The 20863-nt window shown below is 38.2% G+C and overlaps 1 protein-coding gene across 3 annotated transcripts; it reads left to right on the top strand.

Moving 5' to 3' along the window:
• Positions 1-35: 35 nt before the first annotated feature.
• On the top strand, positions 36-9780 carry LOC125193870 (probable helicase CHR10). 3 transcript variants are annotated; one of them, XR_007171653.1, is made up of 18 exons: positions 36-437; positions 605-612; positions 1432-1510; positions 1614-1774; positions 1888-2019; positions 2657-2834; positions 3017-3155; positions 3370-3487; positions 3598-3687; positions 3935-4042; positions 4150-4344; positions 5278-5403; positions 5465-6129; positions 6873-7018; positions 7319-7483; positions 8393-8507; positions 8658-9665; positions 9749-9780. XR_007171653.1 is itself a non-coding variant. In XM_048091796.1 (17 exons), exons 1-17 carry the CDS (start codon positions 254-256, stop codon positions 8680-8682), a joined length of 2631 nt encoding a protein of 876 aa, XP_047947753.1. In that variant the 5' UTR covers positions 36-253; the 3' UTR covers positions 8683-9780. The 3 variants fall into 3 exon arrangements, 2 of the variants coding, with proteins under 2 accessions (XP_047947753.1, XP_047947752.1); XM_048091796.1 differs by having other exon boundaries at positions 3020-3155; positions 8658-9780; XM_048091795.1 differs by having other exon boundaries at positions 8658-9780.
• The last annotated feature ends 11083 nt before the right edge of the window (positions 9781-20863 follow it).

Raw genomic sequence — 20863 nt, 5'->3', positions numbered from 1 at the left:
TGATGGGGACAAATTTTGGAGGCATGGCTTCTCCAACAAGATTATTCTCAAACTCAAACTTAATTCCTGATCCTAGTGGAGTGGTTGCATATAAGTGCCAACGAAAAGAAAAACAAAGAAAACAAGGTAACAGCAGTTCCAAGACCCAAGTCCATAGTCATGCAACGACGGACAGAGGGATTATAGATTTTGTAGCGGCAAATCATAGATTCCAAATTTAAAAACAACCACCACCACCGCCATACCTCGAAACATGGACTACAAGCAGAGGCTGATTTCGGCTGCGAAATGCGTCTACGACGGCGATTTTCGCGCTGCTGGAGAAGCGCCTATTGATTCCTTGGATTATGGAATCCAAGCTTCACTCAAACCGCACCAAGTCGAAGGCGTGTCCTGGCTCATCCGCCGCTACCACCTCGGCGTCAACGCCATACTTGGTACTCTTACCCTTTACCTTTCCTTTTCCCGCATGGAATTTTTTAAGTTATAGTATTGGAATTTCGAAAAGTGTTTACTTCCAATTGATTCAATCACCGTGCGCGCGCGCGTGCCCCCCCCCCCCCTCTCTGCAATGGTTGCATAAATGTCCACGTTTGTTTTGCAGGAGACGAGGTGAGACTTGTAACTTGGCTCAATTGGATATGAGAATGCCTTATTGCTGGAGTATTACGTTTCGTTCTTAACGAATTATGTTTGTTTTCTTTTCTTTTAAATGAGAAACTTGTTCTTTTATGATGCAATCGTAAATGATGGCAGTGCTTGGAATTGCTGAAATTTTCTCTCTTTCGCACAAGAGCTATCTTATAATTGACTTCTGAGTGCTTATGAAATCAAATGAGCATTTTTTTCATTCTTTTAATAACTCGTGATTATCAGCTTCTAATGCAATCTGTTGGGTTTGGAAATTTACTCTTTAGTCCCAGTCTGCAACATTCTGTTTTGTTATTTATGCTGGAAGAGGGGGCAGTTTGGTCCATCGTCATGGTCAATAACGGATAAGATTTGAAGTTAGTTTCCTAAGCAGGTGTATCATTCTTGCTTGTTAGTCTTCTGTTATTTACAAATTAACATTTTATAAATCAGAATACCATATATCGGGGAAAGAAAAATTTTATGTTGTATTCAGTGATTTAAATTCAATGAATTATATGCAATACAGTACAAGATAGAGTATTCCTTTTTCACTGCATCTTACACCTATGCAGATTGATACCTAATGAAGTACATCTTCTGAAGCAAGTTAAAAGCTGTAGAGTTGGACCATTATAGGAATATGGCACCTCATAGCATGATTATTTAGATACATTAGTTTTCCTAATGTTAATATATATAGCTGCTAATTCACAGCTTGAGAAGTTCCTCTGGACAATCTTCAATGAAAAGTTGAGCAAACTATAATGATTTTCTTGTGCTAATGATTTATCACTGTAGATGGGACTGGGGAAAACGCTGCAGGCTGTATCACTTTTGAGTTACCTGAAAGTATTCCTGAAAATTTCTGGGACATTCTGTGAGTAAATAGATTTTACTTTTTCATAGTGTATATTGGGATTTTCTGTCCTTGAAAATGTTTTAATCATAATTGCACTAAAGATGTTGAATTCAACCTGCAGTGGTCTTGTGCCCTCTCAGTGTAACTGATGGTTGGGTCTCAGAAGTGGCGAATTTCGCACCAAAGTTGAGATTGCTTCGTTATGTTGGGGAAAAAGAACATAGACGCAAATTGCGAAGGGAAATGAGTGAATATGTAAAAGAAAGTCTATTCTCATCTCGCGTAAGTAATTCTGTGCTTGTTTCCAGTTTCTTTATGTAAAACTACATGCACCTAGTTACTGCAATTGAGGTAACATATTGCTATATGCTATTAACGTTTGGTGTTTGTTGCAGGTTCCATCATTTCCGTTTGATGTGCTGTTGACAACTTATGACATAGCATTGATTGATCAGGACTTTCTGTCCCAATTCCCTTGGCATTATGCAATAATTGATGAAGCACAGAGACTTAAAAACCATTCCAGTGTATGTTCAAAATTCTGCTAGATGTGGTTTTTCTCTTTGCCATCAGGTCTTGCAAGTATAGCTGTATAATTTGTTTTGTTTATTTATATTGTGAGAGAAGTGTTAATTTCTCCCCATAGTATAAGCAAATAGTCTTTGCAAAATACATACTGATATTCAACTACAACTATATATTTATCTTTCCTATGCTATGTTGATTTATGAATCTCTCTGGTAACATAGTGATTTTGTTTTATATAATGCTATGTTGGTACCCTGAGATAAAGTTATATATTTTCCCCTTGCAGAACAGCTTCTTAGATACTTGGTCTATATGCTATGCTGCATTACAACCATTTTTTGAGAATATGTATTATGAACTATTATTAAAAAATTAGTGGCCTTAATATATGCTATTCTATGTTACTGCATTGAGCTTAATGTAAACTTTTCACCCCTCTGTTAGCATGGGGTGTCTGGATTCTACATCCATCATCACAGAAGTATTTTCTCGAGAATAAAGTACTTTCTCTAGTACTGCATGTAGGTCTAGTCTGGTATTGAGCATATATATAATAGCTGGCTCTGACTGCTTTATCTCTTAAGTTATTTCTCTAGCCTTTTTAACTTCTCTTACAGCTTTCTTGGACTGTAACAGGTCTTATATACTGTTTTGAGAGCACGATTCGTCATGCCAAGAAAATTGCTTCTCACTGGAACACCAGTTCAAAACAATCTTACTGAACTTTGGGCTCTGATGCACTTCTGTATGCCATTGATCTTTGGAACACTGGAGCAGTTTCATTCTGATTTCAAGGAAGCTGGAGATCCTTCATGTAATTTGTCTGCATTTATTTACGTAGCATGTTTGTCTTTTTTCAAAATATATAGGTCCTTCCTTTTCTAGTGCTTATGAATGGTAAATTGGATTTTGCTGAAATCTTGCAAAGTCCTTCTTTAATGTAGTTTAGGTAACACCGTCGAGCTACTCGCCGGCGCTTCTTATTTTCTTCTTTAGCAGGTCAAGGTGCACAAAAAGTGAAGGAACCGTTTAAGATCTTAAAGTATGTGCTGGGTGCATTTATGCTTCGAAGGACCAAATCTACACTTATGGAGTCTGGCACTCTGCTACTGCCTCCTGTTACTGAAATAACTGTGTTAGTTTCTTTAAAAATTAATTGTATCTTTTATATGCACTGTGTTAATTTCTTTAAAAAGCTATTGTGTCTTTTTTATGCACTGTGTTAATTTCTTTAAAAAGCTATTGTGTCTTTTTTACTCCATATGTGATATACTGTTGCTATCTATTCATTCCCCAAAGTTTGGTGGAGCATGAATCTAAGTTATCTTATTACTCATATTTATTGGCAGGATGGCACCTTTGTCTCCACTGCAGAAAAAAGTTTATATGTCAATAATCAGAAAGGAACTTCCAAAGCTGCTTGCACTTGCTTCTAAAGGAACAAATGCTCCATCTTTGCAAAATATTGTGGGCAATACTTTTTTTTATTGATCAGTGCCTATTTGTTTAAATGTTGTTGATTCATGTACAAAATGGTGATACAAGCCTGATGCTGTTACTTTCGAATTCTCCTTCAGGTAATTCAGCTCCGGAAAGCATGTAGCCACCCATATCTTTTCCCGGGTATTGAGCCTGAACCATATCAGGAGGGTGAGCACCTGGTTCAGGTAACATACCCCGTGCAGATTTTAAGGTTATGGATGAAGTTTTAAACCTTGTGCCATTAACGGTTAAGTTAACAGCCTGACACAATGGATAATTAAAATTTAAATAATACAACTTCTCATCCTTCAGTATTCACGTGCATTCGGCATTCGTACATATTTCTCACTCTTCAATTGGGTTTTTCCTATTTTGTTTGTGAATGATTATTTAAATGGAGCTATTTTTACACTTCAATTTATGTTGGATCAGGCTAGTGGCAAACTTCTAATTTTAGATCAGCTACTTAGGAAGTTGCATGATGCTGGGCATCGCGTTCTATTGTTTGCCCAAATGACTCATACTCTTGACATATTGCAGGTGAGTTTTATCTTTTGTTTATGTATGGTTAGGATCTATACTCTATAGCATCTAATTAACATTACATTAATCATTTTTGTATTTTAATATACAATTATATCTTGTAGGATTTCTTAGAAATGAGAAAATATACCTATGAGCGTCTTGATGGTTCAATTCGAGCAGAAGAGCGATTTGCTGCAATTAGAAATTTCAGCATAAAATCAAGTGCTAATATTAACTCTTGTGAGAGCACACCATATATCTTTTTGATATCCACACGAGCTGGGGGAGTGGGACTAAATCTTGTGGCTGCTGATACAGTAAGCTTGCTTCTAGTTTCTTAATATGTACTTGCTTTACGACCCTAAATTATTACTTTAAGGTGGCTGTCAACCTTGGATGATGAACTGTTAAGTTTTGAAAGATGTTTAGACTTCTTCACCTTTGATATTTATTCCATAATTGGAGAATAGTTCTTTAAAATTGGTGGTGATTTAATTGCTTGGGTAGGCTTGTAGTTGTAGCCTTTGGAGTTACTTGATGAGAACAAGAAAACTATTTGTTAGCTTTTAATGATAACAAGGGTCTGTTAATTTTCGGACTTTTGTTGTGTTTTATGCATTAAATTTACATTTTGCAGTGAGAATCATTTATGTCCATTACTATTATCCTTAAAAGTCTTGGCTCGTATAGATACTCAAACAATTTTGAAATTTAAAACCAGGGCCTCAAGGTCCCTCTGCTAACAACTGCTAGCTACACACCATTAATGGATGGGCTTCACCTCATCAACTCCTTTCCATTAGTTCTAGGCATTGACGACTATCGTTGTAATAATTTACAACTATCATTATAATAATTTTAGCACATTTTACTCTATAGTATTGAATGTTAGCACTGTAATATATAGGAGTACAAATTTAAACAACTTTTTCATACGGAGTATTTATTTGTGGAGGCTTAAAAGTAAATATGTTAATGAATCATTGATGAACTACTATAAAAAGTAGAAAATCTTTATAGAAGAATTTAAAAAGATTAAAAGTTGAAGGGTTGATTGCCTTAAAATCCATAGTAACTTTTATGCCACTGTGCAATTAGACAGGACTTTTTAATAATCTTAATTAGAACCTCAACCTTCAAAGATTTTGCAATTACAACAGCCCTATATTTTTGTTGACGTGAAGGGTTGTCATGCATTGATTGGTTGTGTGCTTGTAAGTTGTAACAGATGAATATTCTGTGTTTTGAAGGTCATATTTTACGAGCAAGATTGGAATCCCCAAGTGGATAAGCAGGCTTTGCAGCGTGCACATAGAATTGGCCAGAGTAATCATGTGCTATCTATTAATTTGGTTACTGGGCGTACAGTTGAGGAGGTAAGGTTATTACTTTTTTCTTGTAATCACATTTCTCAGATTCTGATTAGGAACGATGCAGGTTATTGTGAATAGAGCAAGAAGGAAGCTACAACTCAGTCATAATGTTATAGGAGATGAAATACTGGATTGTGAGGGAAGTAATGGAGGAACTGAAGCTGGTGATTTGAAATCTGTGATATTTGGTTTGCATATCTTTGATCCCATGGAGATGAATGTAGATAAATCAGATAACCAATTAAATAAGAGCGAACTAGCTGTTTTAGCTGATAAGGTCATTGTGTCCCGCCATGAGTTACAATCAGATGTGAGGGATAGGAAGCTAGAGATCAATTCAATGGATCAGGCGAGTGATCAAAATTTAATGAAGCAAGATGCTTCTGAGTCTATTGACTTTAATCCAGACCTCGATGAAGCTTCATACATGGCATGGGTCGAGAAGTTTAAGCAAGCATCTCCAGAACAAGACAGTGACATACTGGAATCAGGAAATAAGAGATGCTTACCTGATGAGAAGCATCTTAAAGCGGAAGCTGCTCGAAGGAAGGCAGAGGAGAAAAAAATGTCCAAATGGGAAACACTAGGATATCACTCACTTGCTGTCAGCAATCATGTCAGTCCAGTCAATCAGGATGCGGTGTCAGATGCTGGCTCAGTTCATTTTGTTTATGGAGACTGCACAACTGCTGCAGCAGTTACCCCTTCCGAGTCCACAATTATATTCAGGTATAAATCATTCGTATCATGTAGCCCTTACAATTTTTTGCTCTTGGTGTTTGCTTGATGTGAAGTGATTCACCATCTGATCAATAAATTTACTGTTTGGATTTGTGTGGCTTCACAATCTTTTCTTCTCTTACCCAATAGAGCCTCTCATGTTAACAGCTGTTAAATGCAATTTGATATAACTGTAGTTTGCCTTCACTTATGTTCTATACGTAGAATTCATTAAAAAATTAGAGCTTATTAGATCTAAAGACTATAGTACATACTTTGACATTTTGAGTCTCAAGAAAATCAAAATACGGTAAAAAGTGAAATTGAACTCTTAAAAAAGATAGAAACTTTAGCTTTTAAGTATTCTTTTAAGTGTAAATTATAATATAAGAAGTGAATGATGGGTTTTTACCTACCCACACAACCATAAAAATTATTGAAAGCACTTGCAATTTTTTCTCCAAAACATATTAACCATTTATATTTCTGGATATGATCATATATCATATGTTCTTCTATATATTCCATCTTGAGAATCTTTAGTGATCAAAAAGTTGAGGACTGATCACTATGACCAATGAAGAAGATTTTTGAAGAACATAAGCCAAAAAGTTGAGGACTGATCACCTACATTTACTGATTGATTTTCTCTAACCTTTATATATGTATTTATATCTGGCGCTATTTTAGTGAGTAATAGCTTGCCATATACTTGTGATTAAAAGAATTAACGGTTGAAATCTTTCTGGCAGTTGTGTTGATGATTCTGGAAATTGGGGGCATGGGGGTCTGTTTGATGCACTGGCTAGGCTGTCAGCATCTGTTCCCAATGCGTATCAGCGGGCTTCAGAATTTGGAGATCTCCATCTGGGTGATTTACATCTCATAGAAGTTACTGGTGAGCTGAGCCTGCTGAGCCCTCTATGCTAACTGAGTTTCTCTTTAAAAGATCTTTAAAGTGTTGAAGTTCTGTTCAATGACTTAAACTTTGGTTAAGATTGATTCGTTCTGTTTCTCAAAGTTTTTCATATACTTCACATTACCACTTTTTCATCATCTCGTATTTTTCACATTACAGGGTTTTTTCTATTATTGAGTCAACAGGGGTTAAGTTCTTCCAAGTAGAACGCCAAATTGGCAATCATCTCTATTCTTAGATTTCGGTTTATAATTTTGGCTTCTCGCTCATTTTCTGCAGAGGACCACGGTGACCAGAGTACTAGTACTGATCCACGTCAATGGGTCGGTTTAGCTGTTGTGCAATCATATAATCTGAGGCGTAAGGTCCCTCGTGGTGATATCTCTACGGCTGATTTGGAAGTTTGCCTTGCAAAAGCATCGTTTTCAGCCGCTCAATATTCAGGTAGAATGTTGGTTTCTTTTTGAAAATAATTGTTTGTGGTTTGCGTTCTTTAGTAGTAATGGACTGTAAAGTGGCCACGGAATTGATGTTTGAGTGTAGGAGTACCAATCCAAGTCCCTCAGAATGAAAGAACTGGTTCCTATTTTTCTTGGATTAGAGAATGAGCAAGAATATCAGGAGACTAGACTGATTTTCCCATTTTCTAAACTTTTGATAAGTGATTGTCGAGTTGAGCTACACTTTTCTACCTAAAATTTGGATATGCAGATTATCAATTTCAAAGGTAGATGTCTAAATTTTCTTATGAGGAGTCAGGAGTGAGACAAAGAAGCTAAAATATAATCAGACACATAAACCTTTTATCTGTATTTCAGTTGGTATTTAGACAGAAATTGATCTGAGTAATTTTTGGAACTAGTCATAAAAATTACTCCTAAAAGGTGGATGGATTGCATATTGTTAGCATGAGGGAAAGGAATTGAAGAAATCTAAGCAAATATTGAGGCAAATCCCTACTAGAAATAGTTTCAATCACATCTTGTAAAAGATAGACATATACTTTTTCCTTGCATGGCACCCTATAAAGGGACGAGTGTAACAGATGAATAAGCAAGCAATACAAACAAAGTCAACCATCGATTTTTCAATTCATGTTTTAACACATTGCAATGTTGCTTGCCATCTAAGTACTCTTGTGTTACTGGTTCCTCCTGGTTCTATAAGAATGTCAGTCAAATGTTGTTAACAGCTCATGATGGTATTGACTTCTTTATTAGATATATGTAGCGTTACAGATGTTCATGCTCTAGTATTTTGGTTTCATTTCTCTTCTAAATTCTAATCTAATATGCAAGATCTATAAACGTGCGTGCTAATGTCTTTTTTCCTTTTCTTTCAAAAACTTGGCAGCTTCAATCCACATGCCCCGGATTAATTATCAGCATGGTACAGATCGCTCAGAATGGTATACTGTTGAGCGCCTGCTACGAAAATATGCAGCAATGTATGGCATAAATATTTATGTGTAAGTTTCTCTTTATTTCATGCTGCATACACATATATTGACAATTTGACATGACTGGATAATAAATTAGTGTCTCAGGATTTGATGATCTTACTCATAAATGATTCTGGTAGTTAGATTCTCATTGCAGTAATATATTTCGCTGTGCAGATATTATTATCGGCGTGCAGCATGAAGCATCCTATATCAGGGTGCTATGATCACCTGGAAAATGTTAGACCTAAACTGATGCTTACGCAGTGCAGCTGTAAATTTTGCTTTGATGGATTATGATGCTACAAAACTACGATGGTCTTGTAAAGAATGTAATATTTGTAGCATATTATAATAACTAAACATATTCCAAAGTCTTGCAATCCAACATAAGCATGCACATAAACACCGAGATACACAACAAGCAGGCATTAAACACATTGTTCTTCTGCTGGAATACTATGTGCTCTCAGGCGAGAGTTGCATCACTGAGGTAGATCCTTATATGTGAAGTAATCAAGGTATGAATATTATGTGATTTTGCGACTTCGGAAGGCTACCATATGCTTGCTTGAGTGGTTTAACGTTGTGTTACTTTCTTGTTAACGTGTGTTTTGACAATAGGGGATAACTATTTTGGGACAAATGGAGTACTTACAAAGAAAATCATAAATTTGTACTCCCTACGTTTCACCACAAGAGTCTGATTTCTGCTTTTTGGTTGTCCCACTACAAGTGATTGATTTCCACTCTTAGCTATCTCTTATTTTACCCTCTTTCATACTTAACTCTCTCTTTATCTTTCTTACTTTATCCCCTCTCCTACTTTATCATTTTCTTAAGTCATGTGCAGAAAAGAAATCAATCACATGCGGTGGCACGAAGGGAGTATATCTTCTGACTTGTAGATCATTTAGTATGATTGGCATAAACAGTGTCAACAATCACTCTAGTTGATTGTACTAATGTTCTTTTGGCTGCTGTTGAAGGGCTTTCAGATCAGAGACAGAGACTTGCAGAAGATAGAGCCCATAATGCTACTGCTTTAGAAAGCACTTAAAGAAAACTGCTAGATGTGAGAAAAACCTCTCAACTACTAATGGTAATAGTAGAAGAAGCACAGGCCCAAGTCGATAGGAGTCGAGTGTTTCGTTCTGAGATACAGATAGAACTAGAGAAAGAAAGGTGTTCAGGGTTAATATAGATCTTATTTCAGTTTACATAGGAAAACTATTTACTTACTTCTTGAGGCTATATCTTTTTATTAGGTTTTTGAGAAAAAAAAAAGGGTAGAGGAAGATCTAGAATCTAAGGAGGAAGGGCCCAAAACTAAAATCACAAGTGGAGGGTTTGTTTGTAGTCCAAATGCTCAAGCATGAGCTGAATGAGTACATGGAAATTCTGAAGTGCAGTGCCTTCCTTGACAGATGAAAAGAGGTACATTCCCATCGGCAGGTGCATGAGAAAATGAATAAGCTAGCATTATCTAAGTTAGTGGGATGTACAAGGTTTAATTTCCATTTCTGATCTTTCTTATGTTTCTACTTGTGGAAAATGAAGGCAAAAAGGTCTTCTAGATAAAAAAAAAAGTTTTGAAACTACTATCATGTCTATAAAATTTAATTCATTTATGCCAATAAGGTCAAAGTAATTGGATACAATCTTTAGTGAATCAACACATAATTTCAATATGAATGTGGCTAAGTTTTTTCTTTTAAAAAAAATAAATCAACCCATTTACTCCCTTAAGGACTCAAATCCATAACCTAATAATTGGAAGAAAAGTGTCTTACCAATTGAATTGTCATATTGTCACTTATTTTATCTAAAAATTTGATGGGTTAGCCAATTGCAAAACATTTGAATAGATGTTATTTAATTTTCAATTTTAAAAGTTATAGACCAAAGTCAATGTGAAGTTGTATATATTATTTAATTAATAATTATTCTTTTTATTAATAACTCCCTTCTTCTTTCCTTAAGTGTCCACATTTGACTCGGCATGAGTATTAAGAAATGTAAGAAAAAATGAGTTGAATATATTAGTGAAATATGAGTTTAATTTTTTTTATAATAGTTAAAATATGAGTGGAATGAGTTAGTGTAATACTCCCTCCGTCCCAATAAATATGAAATGTTTGCTTTTCGGCACAAGATTTTATGTAGTGTTGTTTTGTGAGTTAAAGAAGAGAGAGTAAAGTAAGAGAGAAAAGTAGAGATAAAGTTATTTCTATTTTAAGAAACGTTTCATTTTTAATTGGACATCCGAAAAGGAAAACGTTTCATTTCTAGTGGGACAGATGAAGTATATGGTACAAAAATGAAAGTTGACTTTTAACGAGGGACAACTCAAAAATGGCAAAAGTAGACATTTATTAGACATTTAATGATGGACGGTTAGTGCATATATTATTAAGTTTATTGACATGAAGATTAATTAATCTATTTATACACGTGTAGATGAGGTTTTTTTTATAAAATATCTTATTCTTCTTCTTTATTACAGATTCACCAAAACGCGCGTCTATTTATATATAGAGTGTTAACACCCTCAAATGTGAGACATTTTTTTTTATAACACATAATCATTATTACTCGAGCGAAAGACAAACCCAAGGTTATTTGGGACGTATTTCGTGGACGGTATAATTGTATAAAAGAACAGAAACGAATTAGGAAAAAAATACAAAGACATAGTATTAGTATTGCCGTTAGGTGCTATACATAAATTTGGTGCATTCGGTCAGCAACTATATTTATGACTCCTTTTTTGTTGAACAGTTATATTTATGAATTGAGAAATGCTATGTTGTCATAATAATTTCATTTTTTATATCGGTGTTTTCATTGGTAGAATTTTTGGTAAAGCTGTGTTTGGTATATGGAATTAGAGGTGTGAAATTAGAATCGGAGCCTTCAATTCCAAATCTAGTGTTTGGTATCATAAAAATTTTTGAATTTGGAATTGAATTACAATTCCAAATCCTTCAATTCCACAATTTGAATTCCATATAAAAGTAGTGGAATTCTTAATATTTATTAAATTACACACACAATACATAATTCTTACACACATTCACACACACCACATGTTCACACACACACACACACTACGGTCTACGCGCGCACACACACACAGCACACACACATTGCGCGCACACACACTGCACACACAACAAACACACACACACACATCACACACACACACAAACACACACACACACACACCACACATGCGTGCGCGCACACACACACAGCACACACACACAACACACACACACACACACATCACACACATCAAACCACACACACTGCACACACACACAACAAAAACACACACACACACAACACACACACACACAACAAACATACACACAGCACGCACATCAAACACACACAACACACACGCACACACATTCACACGCACACATCACAACAAACATAGCACGATTCAAACACACGTGCACACGCGCACGCACACGCACACACACACAACACATTCTTACACACACACTTCACACATCCTCAAACACACACACACAACACACGCACACAACACACACATTCTGACAGACAAACACACAACACACATTCTTACACACACATTCTTACACACACAACACACATTCTTACAGCACACGCACACAACACACAGCACACACATTCGCGCGCGCACACACACACACATCACACACACACACTCATATTCAATTTTTTAAATTCAATTTCATATCAATTATTTCATTTTGCCAAACAAAGGATTTGGAATTGAATTCCAATTCAGTTCTTCCGATTCAATTCCATAGAATTTCAATTACAATTCAATTCAATTCCGTGTACCAAACAGACCCTAATTGTATTTGCTAATCACAAAATTATTTTCGATATGTGGTAGGCTGGATTAATTAAAAGTACACTTTCTCGATAATTTGAAATGCGGATACATGGTTTTGGAAATTCAACGAAAAAAAGCATTTTTTACGATTTGTCCTTAAGCAATAAAGGAATGATGAAATAAATAAATGAATGGAATGGTGATTATTATCTTCATTTCATTTACTTTGATTGGTATTCCTCCATCACACTTTGTAGTGGAGCGTATGCCTTTTTAAAATATTCCAATTTAATTGATTTATTTTTTTACAATAACATTTCTTTTTAATAATTTTACTTTATTCTTTTTCATAGTTTGTCCTCTCTTATTTTTTTCATTTTATTTTCTCCACTATTTATTTTATCTTTTTTTATTTTATTTAACACAATTTTTAAATTTTTATTTCTAAAGAAATGTTTTTATTAAGTTGGAACGGATGGAGCATTATTTTTCTTATAAGTTACTATTTCATTCTTTATGCGAATAGTCATTTATTCCATTTACTATGGGCATTGAAAGAGCTAAAAAGGAACTTGAGGGGCTATATATATTTGATTAAAGGCTATTTATGGTCCTAAATATATGATGATTTTGGTCCAAAACATTATCTTTTGTATTATTGCATCGTGAACAAATAAAAACGGTCCGAATTTAAGTCTATTTTGGATGGAGCCGTCAAATTTTTAACATATAATTCGCCCCCCGATTCCCTCCGATGTTGCCCTAAAGACTGGAAAAAATAGCCATGTCCACCCTAACCAAGCTAGTAACATATAATTCGCCCCCTCCGTTTCCAAATCCTGGATCCGCCACTATCTGCTACTAACCATGGGAATGACTATTTTTTTTCCATTTCATTCTTCAACCATGTTATTTTAGATTTTGACAAATTTGCACTCTCTTCGTGTGCTATTGAACAACTCATTTTTCTTTTTCATCTATTTCCCAATGAATGTCTCACTCATTTTTATAATTTTTAGCAAGTTTACCAGATTTTAATAATTCATTTCATTCACATTTTATTATAAAGTCAATATATAAAAATAAGACTTACATTCCACTAACATTTTCCTCCCACTTTCTTTTACAAAGTCACGGTTTCTTAAAATTTGACTCGGTAAAAAATAGGATATATATTGCCGGATGGAGGGATTACTATATATTATACAATGTTATACATATTTCGATTCCAAATTTTCCCAAATCTAATATTTGTACTCCCTCCGCCCCCGTTAATTGACACTAATTATCTTTTTCATCTGTCCCCAATTAATTGGCACCGTTACTTACTTTTAGTAATTGACTTACATTCCACTAACTCATTCCTCTTATATTTTATTATAAAATTAATTAATAGCATATTCTACCAACTTTTCACTAATTTTTTTAAAACCCGTACCAAATCAAATGATATCAATTAAAATGTGAGTTGGAACCCACACGGTGGTTCGACTCGAGGCCGGATTTAGTCGAGAAAACGCAATTCAGTCCCTCCTCCAAACCCAAGGTTCGCAAGCTTCGGGTGGAACATCACCTGGTGCGCGACCCTTTCGGGTTCGGGGTGGGCCACTGACAAACTCTGTTTTAATTCGGTTTAATTGGTATGTTGAGGTGCTTAATGCGGGTTTTGATGCTTGAGATTGTATCTCATTTCAGCCAATTAACCTATCTTTTGGAGTTCATGTGTTTGTTGAGTGTTAGGATAAGTAGATATAAAAGAGGCAAAAATCCAGGCCGATTGTGGATAGGAGAGCGACGGGGCCTTTAAAGATACCGAAGTCAGGTGAGTTTTACTCTTATAAATTCTACCGGCCGGTGGACTTGAGGACGAAGGGCAGGAAGAGCAGCACTAGGCCGGAGTGCGAAGTCATTGCAGAATATTACACACAGTAGGAGTATCAAAGACGGCGTGACGGAGAGTCGAGAAAAGAGTGCGAAATGGTCACCGGCCGGGTGGATTTCGGCACTAAAATCCTACCCGGCTGGAGTGGTCAGTTGTGGGTTTGAAGCACAGCGATTTTGACGCGGAAAAATCAAGAAAAAGGCAAGGAGAGTTGGATGGAACCAGTCAGTTCTACCTTACGCCTCCAACACTCACACACACCCCAAGAACACTTCTAGAGAGAGAATTGAAGATTGAAGACTCCAAATCGGAAGATTAGACTTCCTCCATGGGTCGTTCAGGATTAACGAAGTATCTATCTTTCATGTTTTTGTTCGGATTCTTTGTATTCTTAGTTTCTCCATGAACACGGTAAAATTTAAACACCTTTGTAGAATTCTTGGTGAAGATGCATTAATTTCTTAGTTTTATCAATTGATTTTATTCTTACCTTGCTCTTGTAGTTATTTGATTATTCTTGGGTTTATTCCTTTCAATTGCTTGATCACCATTTGATTGTGTATGATTAATTAGATTAATCGGGAGATGAGAAATAATTAATCACGGAAATAGGAATAGTTCACACCTTAATACGATAAAACTTCAGGGAGAGTTGAGGTTTTGAGTGAGGTCTTTGACCTAATCGAGGCTTTTGGGAGTTAGGGGTTTTAGGATTAGAGAAGGGACTTCAATCCTTAATCTACGGGTTTAAATTTTCACCTCGGGAGGGTTTAATCTACAATTGTGGTCGACTTAGTAATTCTAGAGACACCCGAAAAGGGTAAGACAATTTGATTGGATAAGAGCTTGGAATTTGTGCATCGGATCCTTGGGGTTCTACAATTTTCTCATGTATCTTTTCACTCGTGTTTATTTGTTTTTTATTTATCTCTTTGTTCATTATATCTTTTTAGTAGTGTTAGAAAACTCACAGAAAGCAACTTCAAACAGTCTCTAGATAATAGTCAACATTTATTCGTGGTAGTTAAGTTGATACGAAGAGATTTGTCTCGTGGGATACGATACTGCGCCTTTAATTACTACACTAGCCCAGTACACTTGCGGGTATCACTTGTGTTAAAATAGAGTTAGTCCCAGTTTTGGCGCGTTCTTGAAATCATGATTTTGTGTCGATATAGCTTAATATCGTGATAATAGCTAGAGATTACTAATCTAGATTTTGTTTGCTTTATTTTTATTTTTGAGTTCTCTAATCTTTGTGTTTCCTTGGGCGGGTTGTATGCACCGCCGCGTTCTAGGGTCTACCTTTAGAGCAATCGATCTTGAGATCGAAGCATCCAGGAAACAAGGAAGAAGGCTTATACGAAGGGATTAAACCCGAAGGATTAGGACTCATCTTAGCGGTCCGTCTACCTTCTCCTGTCCAGGAGAACTCCTTCCTGGAAGTCCATCTCCACGCCCATCTCCTCCTAATAGGGCCTTGGAGAACAACAACAATGAGGATCTGTTATTGAGTCGGCTTGGTAGAAATGAGATGGCCAACATGCGACAGTTGGATGAAGCGGAACAACGAGACCACTAGATTGGCCGTCTGAGAACTTGTATGCGTATAGACGAGTTGCTAATCCACCAATCAATAGCAGCTAGGGATTGCGGCCAGTTTCTGAGTTAAAGCCGAGTTGATAAACGAGCGGAAGCACATGCATTTGGAGGGAGCGGGTTGGGAAGATGCAGTAAAAAGCAAACAAAGTTAAATGCAATCGACATCAGTCAAGAAAATTTATGGGGTCTCCGATGATCGGATTCGCCTTAGATTGTTCCTTTTTCTCTGGAAGGATGATCTGAGGATTGGTATGATGGCATGGACTGACTGATTAGAGGACTTGGGATCTGATGGTTGAACTCTTCTTGGATAAGTACTATCCATAGAGCGAAACGCTAAAGCGCCCGAGCAGAAGTCGTCTCTTATGCGTGCATCCTCAGAGAATATTCACGAGGGCTGGAAAGAGGTCAGGAAGCACGATGAAGAGATGCCGACCGGGTTAAGCCCAGGGAGGCGACGAATCGTAACTTTCCATAGAGAGCCACTCCCGGGAAGCAAATCTGTGAGTTGAATATGGGCGCGGGGGGTCACTCTAACAATTGGGAGAAAGCAGGCATTAGAGGTGAGGATTAAGGAGGGTGTAAAATCAACTGATGATGGGTGGAAAAAAATGGAAAGCAAAATCTACGGGTGGCGTCCACATCGGATGTTGACAAGATGGACATGATGTCCATGCATTTGGATTTCTGACTGGCAAGTTAATTATGGAAAGCAGGAGCCAACCAGGCACAAAGTGAAGAGGTGAATTACGTGCACCAAGGCGTGACAATCGAAATTCGCTCTTATTGCCATGTGTCAGAGGTGGTAACCGCTTGGGAATAAGGTACATCGATTTGTCTTATAGAATCCTCACAACGCCACAAACCCTGTGGGGTTTCAAGTTTTGAACGGACAAGTCATTGAGCCGAAGAAGAATGAGCTTGGAACGTCTTGATGACGTTTATGAAAATGAGCACGAAATATGGCTAAGTCGATAGAAATGAAGCGAGGTAGAGGCAGGGCGTGCGAGCTGAGCATTCATGAAGGCAACTGATGCTCAAGTATGAGCAGTTCCACGAGCATGGGTATTCAACATCAACCGGGCCAGTTTCCCTCACATACCATTGTCAATCCCAAGGGTGCAAGGATTGCAAAGCCATCGATACGAGCAGAAAACTATGAAAGAAAGGTCCAAAGCATGCACGAGAGAAGGAGAAAATCTCGCAAGAAAGAGGTGGTTCTTAGAAGATGTAGTGGAAGAAGAGGAAGAGCCGAGTGGAGGAAACCTTGCCCAATGGCTCATGTGTCCACACCACAGTCAGTTAAAATTCCATTCCCACAGGTGCGAGGAAGAAGCTAGATGTGAGTTCTCTAGATTTCTTGACATTTTCGAAAGGTACATCAACATTCCGTTGGTAGAGCGTTGCAGCAGTGCCCCAACTACGCCAAATTTTTGAAAGATGTTATCTCCAAGAAGAGGAGATCGGTGGGCACGAGACCCGTCGACTTGACGGGCGCCAATGCGGGTTATCCCGGAAAGAAGCTGCCAGCTAAAAGTAGAAGATCTGGAAGCTTCACTATATCGTGCATAGTGGGGGATAGCAGTGGGCAGGCCTTTGTGTGACTTGGGAGCGAGCATTAATCTTATCACCCCGTTCTCGTTCTTTAAGAAAGTGAGATTGGGACACTAAGGCCCACACCATCACACTCCGGATAGGCGGCCGTCTGTCTTCGTATCCAAGGGAGATTGTTGAAGATATATAAATCCAAAGTCAATGAAGCCATGTTTCCTGTGGATTTTGTGGTGCTTGATGCGGAGGAAGACCGGAATGTTCCTGCTATCTTTGGGAAGACCTTTCCTAACTACAGGGAAGGCAAATGATCGGCGTGCGAAGGGAGAGCTCACACTCCAGACTTATGATGAGCGTCACATTTTCTATCTCTGATACAATGCAGTGCAGTGATGAGATCACGAGGAGAATGAGAGCAGCGCAACATGGTTGAAGTGAGGTGATGATTATGTAAAAGGAGGTGGCCCAAACCGTCTCACCCGCAGACAGTGGAGCGTGCTTATCATAATCTATCTTCTCTCCTTATTATAATGATATTAATGAGCCTAATACTAATTTGTTAAATTTTGTGATTGCCACCCGAATTCCAGCGAGAGAAGATCCTAGGTTTCGGCAGAGAAATTCTTACCGTTAAGGATCAGATGAAGAGGAGAAGGAGGAAAAAGAAAGAGTAGTTGAAACCGTTGCCGTCACACCTTAAGTACGCATTTCTCAGGGAGATACTCACTACCCAATCAATTGTATCATCTTGACTACTTACTAATGAACTTGATAAATTGCTTAGAGTGCTTAGGAAGCATAGGGAGTGCGGTGGGTGGTCCATCTCGGACCTTAAGGATAATCTTACGGTTTGCATGCATAGAATTCTTCCTAGAAAGAGGGTCTAAACCCAAAGCTCAAAACGAAGAGAGCAACCGATGTCTGAGCTTGTGGTGAGGAAGGAGGTGCTTTAAATGGTTAGATGTCGGGATTGTTTATGCTATTTCGGATAGTATTTGGAGTAAGTCCACCCAGTGGTAGCTAAGAAAGGGTGGGATGACGGTATTAGTACAAGGGGGAGATGATGAGATGATAGCATTAGGGTTGTGCTTAGGGTGGAGAGTATGCGTAAAGGCCCATAGAGCTCTTAATCTTTGCAACTAGGAAGGATCATTTTCCCCTTCCATTCATTGACGAGATACTAGATAGGTTGGCGGGGTATGAGTACTATTGCTTTTTAGATGAAAGCTACCTGGGATATAATCGAGATCTTAATTGAGAGGATCGATATAAATCTGCTTTATTTAATCATATGGTGTGTATGCTTTCGGGAGGATGTCATTTGGCCTTTGCAATGCCTGACCACCTTTCGAGGAGGTGTATGATGTCCATCTTTCATGACATGGTGGAAGATACTGTGGAAGTCTTCATGGATGACTTAAGGTCTTTAGTAACTCTTTTGATAATTGTTTACGAATCTAGCTCGTGTTTTACGAGAGATGTGAAGAGACACACTTGGTGCTCAGTGGGAGGAGTGCCATTTTATGGTGAGAGATGGCATTGTGCTCGGGCACAAAATAATACATGAGAGGACTTAGAATTAAGACGGGGCTAAGATATTGACGATTGGCTTGAGTTGCCACCGTCAGTAAGAGAAGGCATTGAAGAGTTTCCTTAGTCGCGAAGGTTCTATAGGCGGTTTATGAGGATTTTCTAAAATTGCTGGCCTTTATGTCATTTACTTGCTAAGGATGTTAAGTTTAATTTATCTCTTGAATGTTTGCAGGCCTTGGACATTAAGAAGAAAGAGACGCTTGTGAGATGCACCCGTGCTCGTCTCACGGATTGGTCACAGCCGTTGAGATCATGTGTGATCTTGGCGTGATGTGGCGAGTAGGATGCTTTGGGCAGAAAAGAGACAAGATTTTCGGGGTGATCTCTTATGCAAGTCGGATTTAGATGGCGCGGAGGCAAATTATACTGCCCCTACACCCAGAAAGAGATGTTGGCGGTGTGTGATGGATTGACAAGTTCCATCCACTGTCATTGGGGCGAGGACTGTGTGTTCACGGAGACCGTATCGCCATCGCCATCTTCGCCAAGGTGGATGCCAAGCTAGGGGCCCGTATGGTGGGTCTTGCTTCTACGGGAATTTGATTTAGAGATTCGAGACGGAAGGGATGTGAACGTGGTAGGCGACCACTTGGCCAGTTAGACAACATTTTGAAGGGAGAATTTGAAGGTTCCCATCAATGAAGAATTCCCCAAAATGACGTCATACATGCACCAGGCTCATCTCCATGGTTTGCAGATATTGTGAATTTCTTGGTGGCAAAGATCATTTTGGAGGATTACAAGTCATATCGGAAGAAGTTCTTGCGACGTCGGTCCCACTTTGGAATGGCCAGGTTCTGTTTAGGCGATGTGGCGACATGGTGGTACGAGAGATGCGTTCCCAATGATGAATGGGAACACATGTGGTGAGAAAGTGCCACTCAAGTCCTAGTGGAGGACATTTTGGAGCCAACCGAAGGCGGTAGAGGAGTGAGAGAGAACGATGCATTTTATTGGCAGTATCTATGGAGATTGTCAAACCTTTGTACTGTTACGATGAGTGCCAAAGGTTTCAAGGAAATTCGAAGAAGAAGGAAATGCCCATGACTACTATTGTGGAGATTGGAGCTTTTGATGTATGGGGATCGATTTCATGGGTCCTTTCCTTCATCCGGGCATCAATACATACTCTTGGCGTCGGCTACATCTCGAGAGTTGGTAGAGGCTATCCCCACTCGCGCCAACTCCTCAAGGTTATGATTAGCTTCGTTCAGAAAAATATCTTCACAGGTTTGGGGCCCCAAGAGCGCTGATTAGTGATGGGAGGTCCCGTTTCAAATAAGAACATGGCTCGAGCTCGTGTTGCAAAAATTGAGTGTCAAGCACCGAATCACCACTCCCTATCATCCTCAACCAAATGGCCAAACGAGGTTGGCTAATAGAAAATTAAGGGATACTTGAGAAGACGGTAGATGCTAATAGGAAGGATTGGTCGATGAAGCTTGATGATCTTCTTTGTAACAGGCGTATAGGACCGGCGTACAAGACGCCGATTGGCATGTCACCATATCAATTGGTGTTTGGCAAATCTTGCCCATCTTGGGTGAGCTAGAGCACAAATCTGTTGGGCGGTGGAGCAATTCGATGCGGTACTACAAAGCGGGGAATGAGAAACTGACTTAAATCTCGGCAACCGATGAATTCGAAATGAAGCCTTTGAGAACTCTTCCATCTACAGGAAGCGTCTCAAGACTTATCATGATAAGATGATAGAAAGAGAGTTGCCCAAGGAGATTAGATCTTCTCTTTAATGCCTGAATGACTTTTCAGGAAAGTTAAAATCTAAGTGGTCGGGCCGTTCAAGGTGACAGTGAAGAATGGGGCCATAGAGCTTCAAGGTGATGATGGAAGGATCTTCACAGCTAATGGCCAAAATGTGGAGAAATTCCATAACTATGAGCAGAGGGAAGAGGTGTTCGT

Source organism: Salvia hispanica, chromosome 6, assembly GCF_023119035.1.
Source record: "Salvia hispanica cultivar TCC Black 2014 chromosome 6, UniMelb_Shisp_WGS_1.0, whole genome shotgun sequence".
NCBI lineage: Eukaryota > Viridiplantae > Streptophyta > Magnoliopsida > Lamiales > Lamiaceae > Salvia > Salvia hispanica.
The sequence above is the reverse complement of the archived record's forward strand: the minus strand, read 5'-3'. Positions and strand labels throughout refer to the sequence as shown.